Source organism: Anthonomus grandis, chromosome 9 (assembly GCF_022605725.1).
Source record: "Anthonomus grandis grandis chromosome 9, icAntGran1.3, whole genome shotgun sequence".
In the NCBI taxonomy this organism is placed as follows: Eukaryota; Metazoa; Arthropoda; class Insecta; order Coleoptera; family Curculionidae; genus Anthonomus; species Anthonomus grandis.
This window is the reverse complement of record NC_065554.1, coordinates 8388195-8407482: the sequence shown is the minus strand read 5'-3', so window position 1 is coordinate 8407482 and position 19288 is coordinate 8388195. Positions and strand designations below refer to the sequence as shown.

Sequence of the window (19288 nt, the reverse complement as noted above, 5' to 3'; positions counted from 1 at the left end):
AGGTAAATCATCTAAGCAGTCTTCTAAATCATTTTGCAATAAATTAAGATATCGTTCTGCTGTTAATGAATAATGGTAAATAAATGGACCTAGTATTTTGGTTCCTAAAATTCCACACCACATATTAAACCCAAAACGTTGTTGATGTCTAGATATTTTCTTAACACGCGGATTTTGTTGGACCCAGTAATGACTATTGTGGCGGCTAAAGATACCATTATTAGTGACCATACTTTCGTCGGACCATATTATTTTTGATGGAAAATTAAAATCCTCTTCACAGGCACGTGTATACCACTCACAAAAATGCCGACGTCGTTCGAAATCCCCAGGTTTAAGTCCTTGGCAAATTCTAAATTTGTAGGGGTGATATCTGTTTTTACGTAAAATAAACTGAGCTGTAGATTTGGCCACTCCTACATTTTTTTCAATTTGCCTGGTTGATATCTCGGGGTTTTCAATAACTACTTGTAAAACATTATTTTGAGTTTCTTCAAGAGATTCCTTTTTTCAAGATAAAACAGGATTTTTAAACGAACCATATTCTTTTAAATTTCGAGCCAACTCTAAGAAAATGGATTTACAGGGTTGCTTTCTATCTGGAAATTTATTAAGATACATTGCTGCTGTATTTACAGTATTTTTGTAGCACAAAATGTAGTACGACAGCATGCCAAACCTCTCTTCATGACTATAATGACCACCAGGCATATTTGAAGATAATAACACAATTTTAGCAATAATAACGACAACAGTAAATAATAATAACAATAATTACTCAACCAACAACACCTCGACAATCACGGTAACAACAACGGCAATTAATATTTAATAAAAAATATGTGACAGGGTAAGTGTCAAAGCATTTGTTTCCAAAGCCTACTTAATAATATGTTTAAAAAAAAGAAAAATTGTATTTTTCCTTTTAACTAACAAAAAAAATGTGACATGTGATACATCGTTGAATTTGTAATAAAAAATGGAATCAGATACAGGGTGTACTTTCTTTTCGCGCCATATAAAAAAATAAAGTTGATGGTGGTTTCTCGGAAACGAAACGTCGGATATAAAATTTAAAAGCGCCATCACGTACTACTTCAAGAGTGTCAATGAGAAAGTGTCAATAGTTTTTTGATATCTTTTAAAATAAAGCCAGGAAAAAATAAAATCGATATTGGCAAATTTCCGTTTTTTCCAAATATCTCGGCAGACCATGGAAATTTTTGAAGTTTCTCAACGGCATGTAAATACGCTTCAAAGTGCACAACTTTTTCCTAATTTAACCGAAGCTGTATCTCCAACACGTACCGAGATCCCCATGCTTAGGATTCTTATCTTGGACACCCTGTATATTCTGTATGTTAATACACATTTCCTTGACGGAAAAACCAAAAAGGTTAATAAAATATAGTAGGGATAGTAGTTTTCCGTAGTCGCGGGGTGTGACGCAAACGCGCACAACATTGTATGGGGAAATACAGATAGCAACGCGAGGGGTACGGCATTATTAGAACATGTAGTATCGGAAAAACCTTGAGGTAGCAAACGTAAATGCGGAACCGACTTTTGTTAATCGAATTAGACAAGAGGTTATATACATAACTCTGGTAACACGGTAATTTGCGGATAGGGTTAAAAACAGGAGGGTATCACAGGACATAACGATGTCCGACCATAGAATGATCCGTTTCGAAATCGGTTCGGATAAGGAGGAAACGCTCCTCAAGAGAAACCCGAAGGCTACCGACTCCCAAAATTAAAGAGGGCTTCGTTCAGTCCATGGGTACTCTAGGTGCAACCATCTCCTCCAACGAGGAAATAGATACCGAGGTAGTAGGGCTAAACTAAGGCTAACTAGGAGGCCTCTCCTATACATTTCGCGATAAAAGGACTCAGCAACCTCGAGGATTTCCTTCTGGTTTTTATCCTGTACATGTATTTGCTGCCAGGGTTATAGGTAGAAAAGTTTATAAAGAACCGGCTCAATATGCGCACAAACCCATTTTTTAACACAAAATCGATAGAAAATCCGGTGGCAGAGAGAAAAGACGACCGCAATATATTTTCTCTCGCTTCTTATTAAAGAAACCGCAAGAACAAAGCAGCCGCCGTACTTCGTTTCTTTGTACCTGCCGGGGATTTAAAGCCTATGACGTAGCCTGAAGGCCTACTCAGTGTCGTCTCGTACGGGAAGTGAGTTAATCGTGTTATAAGGCATTTAAAATCTGTTGTGTGTTTTTTTTTAAGTATAATAGTGAAATAGACTATAGTTTTTTTAGTTAGACTATCCAATTTTTATTGTAAAAGGTAAGTAACATTGCGGAAATTTCGAATGATGAGTGGATAAATATTTGCAACCATATAGACAACATAGAAAAACAATATTTCGAAAGTCATCACCTTTTTGATGAAGCATTGGACTCTTTAAAATTTACAGTAAATACAGCCCCATCTGATGAAGAGTTCGAATGGTCTTCATCGGATGAATCTGATTTAGGTTGTAATACACTATCTGATAGTGAATAAAAATATATAATATGTAAAATAATGAAATAAAACTTTAAGCTTATACCAATTTGTTTCTTTACACAAGTCGTTTAAAATACCTAATCCTTAAAAAAAATGTGAATAAAGAATAATTTTCAGCTACCTATTTGAAGTCCTGTTTTAAAAATAATTAGCGAACTGCATCCTCCTGTAAGTAAAACTATTTTTTATTAGATTTTTTATGGGCACATCACAATGCTAAAAAATATAATTTTAATTTATCTACATTCTTTTAAACGAATCTCGGAGCAATTAAATTCAAATATATGCATTCTTTTTGGCATTTCAACTAAATCAAACGCACTTATAATATCGCTAGCTATACCTACTAAAAATCTAGGGCTATTTAAACTCTAGTACAAATAAATATTAATAATTTCAACAAGTGTGCCGCCTCCACTGTCTTCAGACCTCGACATAGTCATCTGACCCGATCGATAGAATAACGAGATGCGCGGATTTTGTCGCCTGTTGATGTCACCGGTTCTTATAAACTTTTCTTACTATATTTATGTTTCGTCACAGAACTTTCAGACTTTTGTTTTCGTCTATTACTCTTTTTATCTCATTTGTGTTGGTTTCTCTTCCGATTGATCGATAGATACCTTTATCTAATCGCTTTAAGGTTGTGCAATTGGAGCCGTATTTTTTGGTCAGCTGTCTTCTGTTATTTAGCAGCTCTTTGGTATCTTGGCTTAGTTTTTCTTTGCGAGCTTTCTAAATCTTATAGATACCTGACTAGTGTATCTTCATATTTATCGCTGTTCTCTAGGGGAATCCATTTTCTCTTTCGTGATTTTCTTTCTATATTTAAATTCAATAGTATCTTTGATCGGATTAATGTGTGATCGCTACCTATCGAAAATGTGTTGAGCACTTCAATGTATCTTTATTTTTTATTCGCTATAGTAAAACCTCTCAAGCCTGCTATAAATACCATAAATTTGTATTTGGTTATAGCATCGGAAACAAAGCATATTTATTTCAAAAGAATTGGTTTTACTGAACTATGATGGCGTCATGCATCACAATTTTTTGTGTCAGAAGGTACCAAGACGAATATTACCTTTAAGTTTAATTAGGTCTCCATTGAGTAGATTCCATCAATCTTTGAAGATATTTATGAAGGTTTTGTTAATGCTTTGGTTTCCGCTTTAGAGAAATATTTAATATTTTCATAAATAATAAAATAAAAGTACATCTAATTAAATAAGAGATTTTTTGCTCCAACACTTAACTTATTATTACTTAATAAATTAACTGACGACATTGAGAATAAACCTTACTCTCTTGGTAAGTGGGAGTAAAGAATATCCACTAAAAAGTATGTGTTTGTGTTTCGGTATTACGGTTTAAGTCATAACGTTATAGACAAAGATTTTTTTGAAGTACATACGTAAAGACTATTAGAAAAGTTTAAAAAAATATTGCATCAAGGAATTTAGCATTGACTTAGTCTAAAACACTTTATAAGTTTGTGGAAATTTCTGCAAAGAATTACAATTATATTTTAACATCTTCGTTGATAATTAGAAATGCTATACTTTGGCTTCTCTAAAATTTTACAAAATTCAAACACATTTTCCTAGAGTTAGCTTAACGTACAAATACTGATGGGAAATTGGCTTTAAGGAGCTTTCATTTTTACCGTTTTAAACCGCTAAACAGTTCATTCAAATTCATCGATATACATTCATTTTAATAATAATAAAGCAAAAAAAATAAACTAAAAAAGAAACATACCAAATTGAAAGTTGGTTTGGCTAGGACACACGTGGTAACTTCCGCTTAAAACACCTTCCATCATTAAGGCCACACCCATGGCATAAAATAAACCATAATGTTGAGGAATACCATAACGCTAGGAAAATATATGGTTTAATAATCAAAATTTTTTTATTCATTTGCTTACCCTATCAAAGTCAAGATCCTTATGAGTCAGTTCTCGATTATAAGTGATAATTAAAAATAAAATTCCCAAAGACAAGTATCCTACATTGGAGAACACATGGTTAAAATCACTTAAGAATCCCATAGGGTGTGCACATAAGAAGTTGTAATAGCACAGGTCTTGTTCACCTGTTTGGTTAAGAACCTAAAAAAAAAAGAATCAGTCTCTTTCCTACTATATTGAAATAGACCTAATTAATATATTCTGTAGTTTGGCTTACTCGTTGGTAAGTTATAACTAATTGAACGACGGGTAATCCATAAAATATTGCGACAGTCAGCACGTTGTAGAGATACAAATAGCTTTTCTTTACGATGACCTAAAAATAAAAATTTTATTGAAATTAATGGTTATTAATTTGTCCACTAATCAACTGACAACTAAGAAGAAATATTTTTTCAGAATATTTACTGGGAAAACTAATGTTAAATAAATAATTTCAAATTGTTTAAGGTAATTTTACTTAAAGGGCACTAATTGGTCAAGAGCCTCGTCTACGTCAATATAATTTGGTGATCTTAGTTGAAGACAGGATTGACAGGGATAAGGTACAGATAAGGTATAGATATCGTCGTAGGGGAAATATTTGCAAACATAAATGGAAATAGGATTGTATTGAAGACGGAATTATTAATATTAAGTATAATTTTTTCAGAACTGATTTTTAATTATATTGATATCACGCAAGCAGACGATTACAAAGAAAGATATAATAAGAGAGTGAAGAACAAACAAAAGTGCCCAAATAGATCACGATCGTTCTGGTCTGTAGCAAAAGCAGTTAGTTAAGGTTTCTGTAGGTCAAAGATTTCAAAGTCAAAGGAAGATCGTTCCATCACAATGGCCGCAAAAGGCAGACTTGCTGGTTCACATGTTCGCAGCAAACTCTGCCGAGGACCCACAAGGAAAAAACCACCGACCTTGCAAAGAAAGCCTTCTTTGATGCCGGAGATCTCTTCGGTCACAGAGATCTTGAAAAAGTTTTCAAAGGCTTGAAGAGTAACAAGGCCATCATGGATGGCTCCATCAAGGATGGAGTACCACCAATATTAAAAAAGTGTACGATCGTGCTGACACCATTGTTGTGCAAATTATTTTCTTTCATACAAAAGAGGTCTCTTCCCTGGAATCTAAAAACTTACGCGGATTCAACCGATACCCAAGAAAGACAATGTCCATCAATTGCTTGTCCAATTGCTTTAGTTCCGACAATCGCCAAGGTAATGAAAAAACTTGTCAATCAGCAAATTTTTAAATACCTGGAGACTACCAACATTATATCGACTGTCAGAATGGTTTTCGGAAACACATATCTACTAGCGATCTGTTGACCTGTAAGGCATGTTTGGACCGAGGCTATCGAGAAATATGGCGAATCCTGTGCAATAGCTCTGGATATTTCAAAGGCATTTAATAGGTTCTGGCATAAAAATCTCTTAAGTTAACTGTATTTTCATGGTTTGCCACCAACTCTCATTGCTTGGCTTGAAAGCTTCCTCGGGAACCGATCCATCCAGGTTTTTGTTGATGGACACACCTCACAAGGTTTCAAATTAACGCTGGTGTCCCTCAGGGATGCTTGTTGTCCCCTACCCTCTTCCTGTTATATATCAACGACCTTTTCGTCAGACTTCTAATCCAATTTACAGCTTTGCTGATGACAGAAAATTGGTTGGTGTCTTCCTTCAAGTCATCCAACTAGATGACTTTAACCAACAGTGTTATCGGCATCTCCAGGTAATTTTAGAGTGGGGTGAATGCAATCTGATTGAGTTTTATACGTTACGTCAGGACTCCTTTTTATGAAGTAGTGGCAAGTCTGTGGAATCAACTCACAAAGCACGTCTTTCTCGAAAATTATAACTTGCAGAACGTTAACCCTTAAAATACCGTGCGGAGTCCTTTCGGGATCCCAGACGTAGTATTCCTATAATATTTTTGGTATTAGAAGAGTTTGGCAACATTGCTTTTAGGTATTCGTCAAAACGCTACTACTGTCGGTGCCGCACAGGGTTGCCAGTCTATTACAATTGTAATAGATCTATTACTTTTTCAAAACTTTTATTACCTTGTTACCATTTGCTAAAATCTATTACCTTTTAAAAAGAAAATAAAAGCGCTCTACCTACATAATGAATTGAGTTCATCATATTTCGACTCCTGATTATTTGAAATTCGCACGCGAGCCAAAGAAGCGGTGGGGACGCGCCGCCACGCTTTGCGTTACTACCGACTCCTGAGGCGACATCCTAGCATATGTCAATTGTCAAGCACGTCCGTCGACTGTCATTACTAAGTCATGTGTCATTTATGTCAGAATGTCAATATTTTTATTATTTCATTATTTGTTTTTTTCATCTTTTGATTTTGCAAATGTAAGAAGGTTAAGTTAAGTTAAGATTTTCTATTAAGCCGAGTTCTCGTTACTTCCTTTTGAATCAATTTATACTATTTGCCTTAATTTTTAATTAGTATGGACAGGTAAGAAAAAAAAACACATTAGCGAGTTGTTTATTTTCAATTTACAATTATTTTAGATTCCTTATTAAAAAAGAAAAACCAACGGCCCTAATGCAAAATCCACCCTCACAAGATCCACAGCCATCCACATCCAAGGCAAATGTTTCTCAGTGTGAACTTTCATCTTCAAATGAAAATGAAGAAATGCCCTTGCCGAAATCAAAAATGGAAAAAAAAAACCTATAAACAAAAGTTCAAGGTGGAATGGAAGCAAAAATATAATTTTTTGGATGTGAATGCAGGATGCAAGGATTAGCTTTTTGCAAAGTATGCAATATTGTTTTAAAGGGTGGAGTGACTCATTTTGAGCGTCACAAGAATAGGTCTTCTCATATAGCAAATATAAAAAAAGCAGAAAAAACTCCACAAATAACCACATTTTTGAATAATAATGAAATAAAGCCATTAAGGGATGTTAAAAGAGCTGAATATAAATTAGTGGGATTCTTACATGAACACAATCTACCATTTATATTAATGGACCACCTCATCTTGCTAGAAGAATTTGAATTTGAAAATGTAGATAACCTCGGATTAAATAAACACCAAGCCATGAAGTAGGGATAAAGAAACATATTACACTACCCCTCGAACCAAACAATTTGATATATGAGATACTAAACTGCAGAAACTGAATGGTAGTACACTTCATAATAGTCTTTTTCTTCGCGCATGATGGTTTAATGTTTCCGTTTCATATCGGCATCCGTTAAACAGTCAAAATTTATTTATTTTTTAAACTAAATATAGATTCGAGCCCAGAATATGCCTAACCCAACAATCACAACTTTTTTGAAAATTTATTACCTTTTTTTCAAATCTGTTACCTTTTCATTGGACATTCTATTACCCCTTGCAAAATCAAACTGGCAACACTGGTGCCGCACGAGTTTTCGTTGCGTTCGGACCGAGTTACAGTCGATTTACGTACGTGGGGTCTCGCAAGGACCTCTCATGGTTATTTACCGTTGCTAACTTTGCTATAGGATTATAATTAATTTTTATTTGATTTATTTTTTTGTTTTTACCAAAAATGGATTTTAAAAGTCGTTGGGAGCAGCCACGTCTCTTGTCGCAAAGGAACCAAGAACTGGCTGATCTTAATTTGGAAGATGCCGATTTAGAAAACGTTTTCGAAAGCGAAGACGACCGAGAAGATGGGGATCAAAATATCTTGGCGAATGATTCTGAAACGGAGGACAATATAGAAAGTAACAGTGAAGAAGAGTCCGATAGCGAACCAACCGAGGAAGGTAGAAAATATTTCATTTGGTCCAAAATATATAGCAAAGTCTGGAATGTTATGGGAAAGTCGTCCGTTTGTGAGATCTAGATTTAAAATAAATATAATAAATGCGCGTCCTGGTCTTACCCAATATAGTCAAGGTGCTAATACAATTTTGGACCTTTTCAATCTCTTTGTGACAGCTTCTTAGGCATTTTGGCGAAAGCGGACGCGCTAAGGTGCAAAAAGGACTCTATACAACTTTTAATAATAACTACTTTTTTTACTGCTGCCATGTCCCGTAACAGATTTGCAGAAATATCATCATATTTACGTTTTGATGACAAATTGATTAGGGCTGAGCCAAACCCGTTACCCAAAAAAAAGGAACAGTTAGCTGCCGTAAGCCAGGTGTGGAATATGTTTGTAGCGAACTGTCAAAATGCCTCTGAACCATACGAAGTTTTGCCTGTTGGTAAACAACTGGTGTGTTTTCGTGGCAAGTGTCCATATTTTCGACAATATATAAAGTCGAAACTCGGACATTATGGCATCAAAATTTGGGCAGCCGCTTATGTTAAAAACCTCTTATTTATGAAATGTGCAGATATATACAGCAAAGTCATAGGATGGTGTAGAAGAAGGAAATCAAGGGTTCTATTGCTAAAAGACTTAGTCATAACTTATGACGGCAGTGGGCGCGGAATTAAACGGACAACTTTTTTTCAAGTGTGTCGCTCGCGAAATATGTGCTAACAAAGAACCTTACTTCACTTGAAACTGTTAGGAAAAATAAACCAAATACACCAATATAACTAAACCTAAAAGGGATATCTGTTGAATCCTCAATGTTTCCATTTACTGAAGATGTTACGATGGTATCCTATATTCCACAAAAAAATAGGATGATGCATGTACTTTTAGCTCAACACAATAGTGACTCGGTTTGTCAGGAAAAGCCCTATAAACCATACATGATACTGGACTATCACAAGTCAAAAGGTGGAGTCGATAATGCTGATAAACTAATTAGAGAATACTCCTGCAGCAGGAGGACCGCTTGTTGACCCTAAAGATTGTTTATGAACATGTTGGACATCTGTGCCATGAATGCCTTTATTTTGTTCGTTGAACAAAATCCAGAGTGGAAGAAAAATATGCCATGGCGACAAAGGTTTTTCTTACTTCAGCTTGGCGATGATCTTGCTCGTAAAAACATGGAAACAACAGCTAAATATAAGCATAAATTGTATGTGATGTCGGCTCTAACAGACTGTGGTATAGATTTGAATCCTGCAGATGAAGAGGTAGTTCCATTAGGCGCACCAGCTAGGAAACGACGATGTTACCAGTGTTCCAGTTTTTGTAAGAAATGTCTTTGTAAAGTATTGCATGTAAAAACTGTGTTTCGAATAAAAAATTATAGTTTTTTTGGTAAAACTTGGTAAACGTTTTGTTCTTTGTTTGCTTTTAGTTTAGAGAGTTTTGTATTTGATGAGATATTTTATATTACAGCCAAATAAATATCTTTCAAAATTCCGAATGGTTCGAATGGAAATTATGGTGCTAAATACATATTATTTTAGTGGGGTCCCAAGGGGAAAAAGCCTGTAGAAAAAACTTTTGTCCATCTGCATTTCTAGAAGAATATAATATAGTTAAAGTTTTAGCCATATAAAACGATTTTAAATTTTAGAATAGGGTGATACTCATGAGACTTATTATTATTAGAACAAGTTTAAATGTATTGCGATTGAACTTTAAACAATTTATAATCATCGCTTTCATCTACTTTTTCTGCATCTATTTTCCTTAAACTATTGTACTAAATATGTTGCAAAACTAAGCGCTATTATCATTCTTATTAATAATAAAAAATAAACGTTAATGAATGAAATAAAAAATTTGGGCATTTTAAAGAAATTAATTGAAATTATGAAAATTATACCTACATAAGATTTTACTTACCTGAGGCGGTTTTCTAGCCAAGTCATTTAAACATGGTTCGTTTCTACATAATCTAATCTCTCGGTCATCTTGAATTTCCTGAATGTGGTCATATTCAGTTTCATCTAGCGATTGAGTTTCCGGATTTACTGAACCTAAATAAACATTGCATTATTTTATTACATACTAAATGAACTCTTTTAGAAAAGCTTAAATGAAATCCATGCAAAACTATAGTTTATATAAATAACGTATCTAGTATCAAAGTGTTTAAAACTACATAAATTTATTCTTAAATCTACTTGATCTTATGAAAAAATGAGGTAGTGATCAAACTAGCACCACGCTAGATGGTACTTTATGGAAAAACATATTTATTTCAATCAACTGAGTTATCAGACGTCAATTAATTGAGTTAGTTAAACTTAGTTCTTTGTAAACAGTATACAGTATATGCAGTACGTTTTTCTTAGCAATTATGTAATGAAAAATATTTAACGGTTTTATTTGGTAGTTATTCGACTCATTAAATTAAGGTTCTTTTATAAAAGGATTGTATTGTTTTAGTTCATAAACAAAATTATTTGATCAAATGCGAGAAGAGATTTGTATAATGTGTATATATTTTTCATCAACTAATAGCAAAGCGCTTTCGGCTAATAAATAGCCATCATCAGTGCTACCTAAAAGACGTAAAGGATAATATTTAAGAACTTCACTAAAATGGTGAAACTTGCGAGTCAAAATTAAACAGAAAACCCTTTCCCTAGAGGAGTCAGAACGTAAAATATAATAACAAAACGCAGTATTTAAGCAAACGTACGTTACAATTTAAAATTAGCAAAACTTATATGATTTAAATCTAAAATTTCTAGACATTTTCGCTAACTATTTGCTAACACATTTACCGATTTAATTTTTTTTTGGGGTTCCCATTTGACATATTAAAAGGAGGTTAGCTGGAGGTGAGGAGGTGATAAATGCATAATTAAACGTCCCCATCTAATTTCGTGTTTATTTTTTTTTTTTAAAGAAAGTTAAGGGTGGATTGTTTTGAAATGAAAGCACTGTGTATATATATACAGGGTGTCCCGTAAATAGTGGTCCAAATGAAAACTCCTAATAGATTGGACTATTTCCAATCAGAATAATCCAACATAGCTCTAACGAAAGTGTTACGGTTTTCGAGATATTTTGACTTTTGCGAAATTTTAAGAAATACCTACCTGTAATCAGTTTTTTTATGGTGTGTCACTAAATGAAAAAAAAATCACAATTTCTTCGGTTGGTTATTATTTGCCGATAGATGCGCTTTATGATGCGTATTAAAATTTTTCAGTTATGCAAATATTTTTCACAGGAAAAATTTTGACGCATGACGCATTAAAATAATAATAGGATCTTGGTGCCCATTAGCGTAAAAACTTATTTATCCCATGCCGTATTAAAGACAAAAACTTTTTGAATTTTTTGTTAACCTCAAAAAAAAATGGTTGTTTTAATGGCGAAAGAACTATTTTGTGAAAAAAAAATCGTTTTTTTTTTCGATGTAAATTAATTCGGTTTATTTGTGTTTTGCAATTTTACAAAAGGTGTTCAAAATGGCCACCACCTGCTACTATACACGCCCTACACCTTCTTATAAAGGATCGCTTAATCCGTTGAGCGTGGCCAGCTCTATTTATCTCTTGAACTAGTGATGCGAAGAGTCCGGATTAATCGTCCGTTCAATCCGAATATCAAATTAGTCCGAATCAATCCGGATATCTAAATCGTCCGGATACACGCCGCCCGTTCGACCGACAATGAAATAAAAGCTTGCACGAAGTGACACGAAGTTCCACGTTCCACCGGCTAAGAGAATCCGAATTAAATCGTCCGGACAAATAACCCGGCAATCGGCAATAAAGTCGCGTCGCCTTGTTTAAACCTATTGCTTTATCTATCCTTATTGTACTCATTTAGAAACATAAGAGACATTATGAGAACGCTCAAACTTTTTAAGGGTCGCCTGACCTTCAGAAGTTTTTTTGTAAACAAAGCATTTTTGTAGGGATATTTTGCATCGTTTAAAATACACTTGATTTATTACATACATAATTAGCTATTTTAATTTTAACATCATGTAAACATGCGTAAAAACGAAATGTCTAATGGGTTGCATAATGCATACCTTATATTCGAAAAACAGCTATAAAAAACGTTTATCGGACGGTCGAGCATCGAGCCCGAAACATGGCATAATTTGCCGAACGGGCGAGACATCGAACGGATGAATTAATCCGGATGAAAAAACCGAATTTTCAATTCATCCGAATCAATGCTGTCCGGATATTGAATTAATCCGGATTTTTACAACACTATCTTGAACAGCAGTTTGGATGCGCTCGCGCAGATTTTCAATGTTTTGTATGGGTCTCCTGTATACAATTTCTTTGAGGCATTCCCAGTAAAAAAAATCAAGAGGATTTAGGTCAGGTGACCGTGGGGGCCACAGTATAGGTCCTCCTTAGTGTTACCCATTTTTTATAGAACAAAAGCTCCGAACAGAACTAAAAGTTATTTATGAAAAACAGCAATTTAGATCAATCTCGGGACTACTTGTGCTGTTTGACTATATTTCTCAGAATGGTGAGCTTAGTGAAACTATTAAGCTTTTAAAAATTTTAATTACCATTCCAATGGCTTCAGCTGAAGCAGAACGGTGTTTTTCTACTCTCAAAAGGATAAAAACATTTCTACGAAACACCATGAGCCAAGAAAGACTTTCTGCTTTGGCAATGCTTTCCAAAGAAAGGGATCTTATCAAAAGCATTCCTGATTTCAATCAAAGAGTAATTGATAAATTTGCCGAGTCTAAAGGACGTCGGATGGATTTTCTTTTTAAATAATTTATAATTACGACATACGCTTTTTATCTATTTTTAGGGTATTATGTCATTAAAGTTTTTTTTCTTTCGTTTGTGTTTTTTTAATTTAATTATTGCATTATATCAAAAGTTCCAGTTTTTTTGCTTATTTTGGCCGTTTAAAAGTGAGTATGATACCGAAAAATGTTTTCGCCTCCGCCAAAGCGCCAGCGATAATCTTTTTAGTCTTTCATTCGCGATTACCGACGGCCCCCTACAGTTGCAACCCCCAGATTTGTAAAGCACAAGCCGCCACTGGATCAAACTATAATATTTTTAATTTTAAAAAACATTTACTAAACTTTTGTATGAGGATTGGAACCACTTATTTTTAAATCTTGATGATTGAGAAGATTTTTTAGTCAGACGAGAATAAACTGACATTAAAGTTATTTGATAATAATTCATAAAAAAGAACCAATCACCTTAATACTTCTTCTTCTTCGTTACTTCTTTGTCAATGCTACCTGATATTAATTTTTTTTAAAAGTTTGGGGTAGAACTGCATAATATAATATGTTTATGGTTAGTAATATTTACAGTATTTGATAAGAGAAAACGAGCTAAGCAACTCTACAAACCAAACCCACTAAAACCTTAATATACCTTGGATATTTTTCGATAAGTGAACTTGCTCAACTGGTATTGGAAGAACTCCTAAATTTAAACAAAAACTCTTAATTTTAAAACGTAAATAAAAAAATCTGCAACTTAGTTTAAAAGTTATTCAACAAAAAATATATACTAAATCTAAAATATCAAAATATTTAGAAAAAGGATCTTACTTCTCCTTGAGGATATTGAATCACTATGCTCCGCATATTCCATTTGGCGAGGCATATAATACTTTCTTGAAAGTACACAAAAAGTCACACCAAATACTACATAAAAACATCCTGAAATAAAAGAGAAAAAATTAATAATATAATAATATCTGAACCAAATATTATTAAAATAATTTATACATATTTTTACCTATAGCACCTAGGGTTACAAACACTGCAAATACATAATCGCTATAGCTGATGCTAGGAGAAATGACGAGAGACAGCTGTTTATTCCTGCGCTCAACCATCGCTGCTTCAACTGATACTGATGACTCCACTCCTCTCGTACAGTCATAGTCATCTGCTTTAGCCACAAATACGATGTAAAAACCATAAGGGAATTTATATTTCTAAAAAGGAAAGGCATATTTTCAATATTTATGCAATATAGTAAATAATTAAAATATTCTGTATAAGTACTGGTATAGTTATATCGTTTTAAAAAATGTAACCATAGCCAGAGGTTTTAAGCTGCCAGAAAGGAAGATACGATCTTTGTTCGATATGTTGAATGAAAGAAAACCCTAGGAGTAATTCAATATTTAATCCTCTTTTGTTAAGATTGAAGTCGCTCCAAGTACCGGGTGCCGTTAAGTTAACGTGATAAATATCCATTGTAACAACAGGTTAGTTTAGAAATCTGCTATTGTAAATGTTTTATTGGTTTATATTACGCATGCTGTGTACTACTGTATCAGATTCACTGTAGAAGACTTTGTTTAATGCTTACTTAAAAAAAAGTTCATGTCGGTTGTATAATATGTTAAATGCAGTGCGGTCTAATCAATAAGTTTTAATGTTAATGTTTACATAATTCCTCATAATTTTTTCAGTCAGTATAGTATAGTTTAGGTGAAGTTACTTGGACAAGTATAAAAACTAAAAACGTTTAGCATGCAGCGTTTTCTTTATAAGGCATTGACATGCATATAATTTTTGTTTCTCTGGTACAGTAGTATACAGGGTGTCCCAAAAGTGATGGATCAAACTCAAACAGGAGATAGAGGGAGTCATTTACAATCAAAATCACCCCCTATGTTGTTATGCAATTGTGAATAGGTTAAAAGTATAGCCATATATGTGTATTTTTTTAATTCCAGCACCTTTGTCAAATAAAAGCTTTTAAAAAAATTATACAGTTGATTAAACAATCTGTTTTTTTTATTGTACCTAGAAATGATGTGCCTCTCCAACAAAAATATGTTTCTTAAACATTACTTTTTAAGAGCACTAGAAAAACAATTTTTTTGGACTTTTTACAACTTTAAAAATAAGTACTTAACTTCGATGCAGTTTTTTTGCGAAGAAAATATAAGACATGCGAGTGACCCTGAACCTTAAAAACTTCTTTAAAATCATACTGATTCCAGCAAAGTACAACTTGAATAGATTATTAAAATTTCTTATTGTCTAACTAAATTTTTATTTTTTTAAGAAATAAGCAAAAAAAAATATTCCATGGCTAAATCAATATTTTGCTTTATTATTTTACAAAAAAATAATAAAATTAAGATAGTAAAGTGTCTCAAAAATGTTTAAAAATACTTAAGTATGTCGACTTCTAATACTGACCAATTTACGTGCGGTTATTTTGAAGAATGTTGATTTGTCGTGTTTTTTGTCGTAAACAAAATTTAAAAATAATTTAAAATAGGTAGTTTTGTGTTGTCCAGGTACTGGCTAAGTACATACAATTTTGTATTATTTATACAACTGAACACATAATGCCTTATACCGTCCGTGAGTATGCAGAAATGCATGTTTATGGATTTTGTAATGGAAACGCTCGAGCGGCTAAAAGGGAATATCGTGAACGATATCCTGACTACAGGGTGTTTCAACGAGTGCATAACGCATACATGGAGGGGCAGATTCCTGGAAATCCTCGCAGAAAAGGAAGACCTGATGAAAATGCTGAGGCAGAAGATGACATCATTGAAATGGCATTAGAGGAACCTTCAACTAGTGTTCGCCGCATATCAAGACGGTCTGGTATTCCGAGAACAACAGTACACCGCATTCTACGAAGAAACCAGTTGCATCCCTATCATGTACAACGGGTTAAAGATCTATTACCGGGTGATTATGACAAGAGGGTGGAATTTTGTAGAGAAATGCTTCATCTTAATAGGCAGGATCCACAATTTTTTAACAAAATTTTATGGTCAGACGAATCTAGTATTCAGAGGGCGGGAATATTTAATATTCACAATTTACACCACTGGGCATATTTTAACCCCAGAATTGTTAGAAATGACCGCTTTCAACATCAATTTAGTATGAACATGTGGAGTGGCATTCTTAACGGTTCATTAATTGGGCCGTTTGAACTACCAGCCTGATTAAATGGTGAAATCTATAGGCGATTTTTGGAAGAAAACTTACCTGTTTTACTTAAGGATATTCCATTAAATATTCGTCAATCAATGTGGCTGCAGCACGATGGAGCGCCCGCCCATTACAGCCTTCAGGTGAGACAGTTTTTAAATGAGGCCTACCTTGGTCGTTGGATTGGACGGGGAGGTACAATTCGTTGGCCACCGCGCTCCCCCGACCTCAATCCAATTGATTTTTTTCTGTGGGGGTACTTTAAGGAGTTGGTATACGCCAGGGAAAATCGTAATGAGGAAGAGCTACGCCACCAAATAATTACAGCAACTAGATTAATTACCCAAAATAAACGTTCATTTAGAATGATTAAGAGAAATTTTATACGCCGATGTAGGTTATGCATTAGATTTCGCGGCAGACATTTTGAACACCTATTGTAAATGATAGCAAAACTATGATGTAAAACAATAAACCATTTTCTAATGTTTTTTGTACCTTATTACAATCCACCAACCCAACAAAACACAATTATTTATTTTAAAAAATTGGTAAATATTGATTTAGCCATAAAATTCTTTTTTGCCTCTTTTTTGAAAAACTCAAAATTTAATTAGCCAATAAGAAATAATGTATTTAAGTCATGCCTTGCTGGAATCGGTATGAAACGTAGAAGTTTTTAAGCTACAGGGTCACTCTTATGTCTTACATTTTTGAGAAAAAAAATGGCATCAAAGTTAAGGGTACTTATTTTTAAAGTTGTAAAAAGTCCAAAGAATTTTTTTTAGCTCTTTCGAAAAGTAATATTTAAAAAAATATATTTATTAGAAAGGTACATCACTTCTAGGTAAAAACAAACAAAAAAACGCATTGTTTAATTTTTTATAAGCTTTTATTTGACAGTGTGCTTGAATTTAAAAAATACATAAAAATGGCTATAACTTTTAAACTATTCACAATTGCATAACAACATAGGGGGTGATTTTGATTGAACATGACTCCCTCTATCCTCTGTTTGAGTTTGATCCATCACTGTATATATTAAAAATGTTTTTTCACAACCTACCAAAACATTTATCAATTCACGCAAAAATCGTGGTTAGATTTAATGACACATATATTTTACAGTTTTTTTTTAAATTATAACAAAAATTATCAATAAAATATAAAATTTTGAGTAAAAATGCAAACAGATTCGAAAACATAGTAGATGGTTCGTTGTAATACGGGTATAAAATTATGTCGCCGCCTTGCTGCAATAGAATATTGTTATACTTGCCTCCGCTGATATTTGATTTTGATAAGCCCAAAAATTCCCACTGCTCAACAATGAAATTTCATTGTTGAGCGGAATTTTTTGGTCTTATCGAAATCAAATATAAGTGAAATTAACTAGATATTCATAATTTTGCACCCAACATTTTTTACGTTAAAAAATGCTTACTTATTCAACATCCACATCTCTTCAGAACTGGATGCGTTATTGTCATTAATTATAATTGGATTAATTCGCGGTAAGATGGAGTATTCGCCTTCTACACTTTTAACGTGGGATACACAGATCGTTCATAAATTGGTTTTGTCGATTTCTTGAATGACCGTTCGTATATTGTCTAGCACGGATTGCGGTGTTTAATTAATTTTACTTAATTGCTCCCCAGACCATCTCAATAGGATTAAAAATACAATAGTATGGAGGCAATTGTAAAATGGAGTGGCCATGCGATTCGAAAAAACTGTCTAGAAAATATTCATTTTTAAACTTTTGCTCCTTTATTATTGCTAATAATATTTTTTTTGTGGCCTTTAAAGGGACTTTCATGTTTTTGCTCATCATAAATTTAACTGTATCAGCCTTTTTACTACTAGTGTTGGGGACTTTGGTGTCTGGCTTTATGAGGGAATGGTATGAAGCATTATCCATTACTATGACAAAATTGGACTTAAGATTCGGTAAAAGCTGTTCTTCCGCCCATTTTTCGAAAAGGTTGGCTGTCATGTCTTCGTGGTAATCTGCTGAAGATTGTTTTATATTTTTCGCCGATAGCAATAAAGCATTTGATATAAAACCATTCTCACTTCCGACATGCAAAATTATAATTCTTTGGCCTCTAGAACAAGGAGCATTTAAATGGCATTTCATGCTGTCATCCACCCACCCGTAATTGACAATATCGTGAGTGTCAAACCACGTTTCATCTGAATACACTATAGGTCTGTTACTGCTTCGATATTGCGTTTTTTTTTCGTATATTCGTGCCTCAATGATACAAGGCGAGCAGATTTTATGACAACCATCCTTTTACGTCGAAATTGTGGAAGCAATATTTAGGTCAATTACAAAGGCAACATCTTCTGAAAGTTATGGTATGGCCCCCACAATCACCGGACCTCAATCCTATCGAATTACTGTGCGATGAACTGGATAGACAAGGGCGAAAATCATGCCCCACATCAAAAGAAGACTTGTGGAGGATCATCCAAGAAGAGTGGCACAAGATACCTCAGGAAACTTTGGACAAATTAATTAGAAGCCTACCGAAACTTTGTGAAGCTGTTATTAAAAATCGAGGCGGACATGTAGATGAATCCAAAATTTGATTTTCTTAAATTTAATTAATTGAAAAATGTATTGTTTATATTCAACCGTTTCATGAAAATAACTGATGGTTTTATTATTTTTAATTATAACTTTAAAACAGTCATATGTGGGCAAATAATTTTGAGCGGTACTGTATGTACTAAAATAGCGCATAGACTAAATAATACGTTAAAAATACTTAAATAGGTAGCGACTTGATATTGAAAAAAAGCTTAACTGTTCAATAACTAGTTTGTTTACTCTATATGAGAATGCATTTTGGTGGATAGAAACATGGTTTCGCTTCTAGCAAATTTCATTAAGATGTCTACAATATAATCTCAGTTATTTTTAAAACATATATTTTTACTACTCTGAATCTCATAAGTTAAGACGTTTACACGCAAAGTACATATATTAATAAGAAGTTTTTTTTCTTAAAACGGATCCAAG

The 19288-nt window shown here is 33.6% G+C and overlaps 1 protein-coding gene across 1 annotated transcript in view; it reads right to left on the bottom strand.

Annotated features, from left to right (window-relative positions):
- Window positions 1-19288, bottom strand: part of LOC126740487 (SID1 transmembrane family member 1-like) — a 102961-nt gene that overhangs the window by 48451 nt on the left and 35222 nt on the right. The window contains exons 6-12 of the mRNA XM_050446517.1: window positions 14075-14276; window positions 13885-13995; window positions 13706-13756; window positions 10212-10345; window positions 4719-4817; window positions 4460-4642; window positions 4291-4408 (exon numbers count right to left, since the gene is read on the bottom strand). Coding sequence (XP_050302474.1) covers window positions 4291-4408; window positions 4460-4642; window positions 4719-4817; window positions 10212-10345; window positions 13706-13756; window positions 13885-13995; window positions 14075-14276 — 898 coding nt within the window. The remainder of the gene's footprint in view (window positions 1-4290; window positions 4409-4459; window positions 4643-4718; window positions 4818-10211; window positions 10346-13705; window positions 13757-13884; window positions 13996-14074; window positions 14277-19288) is intronic.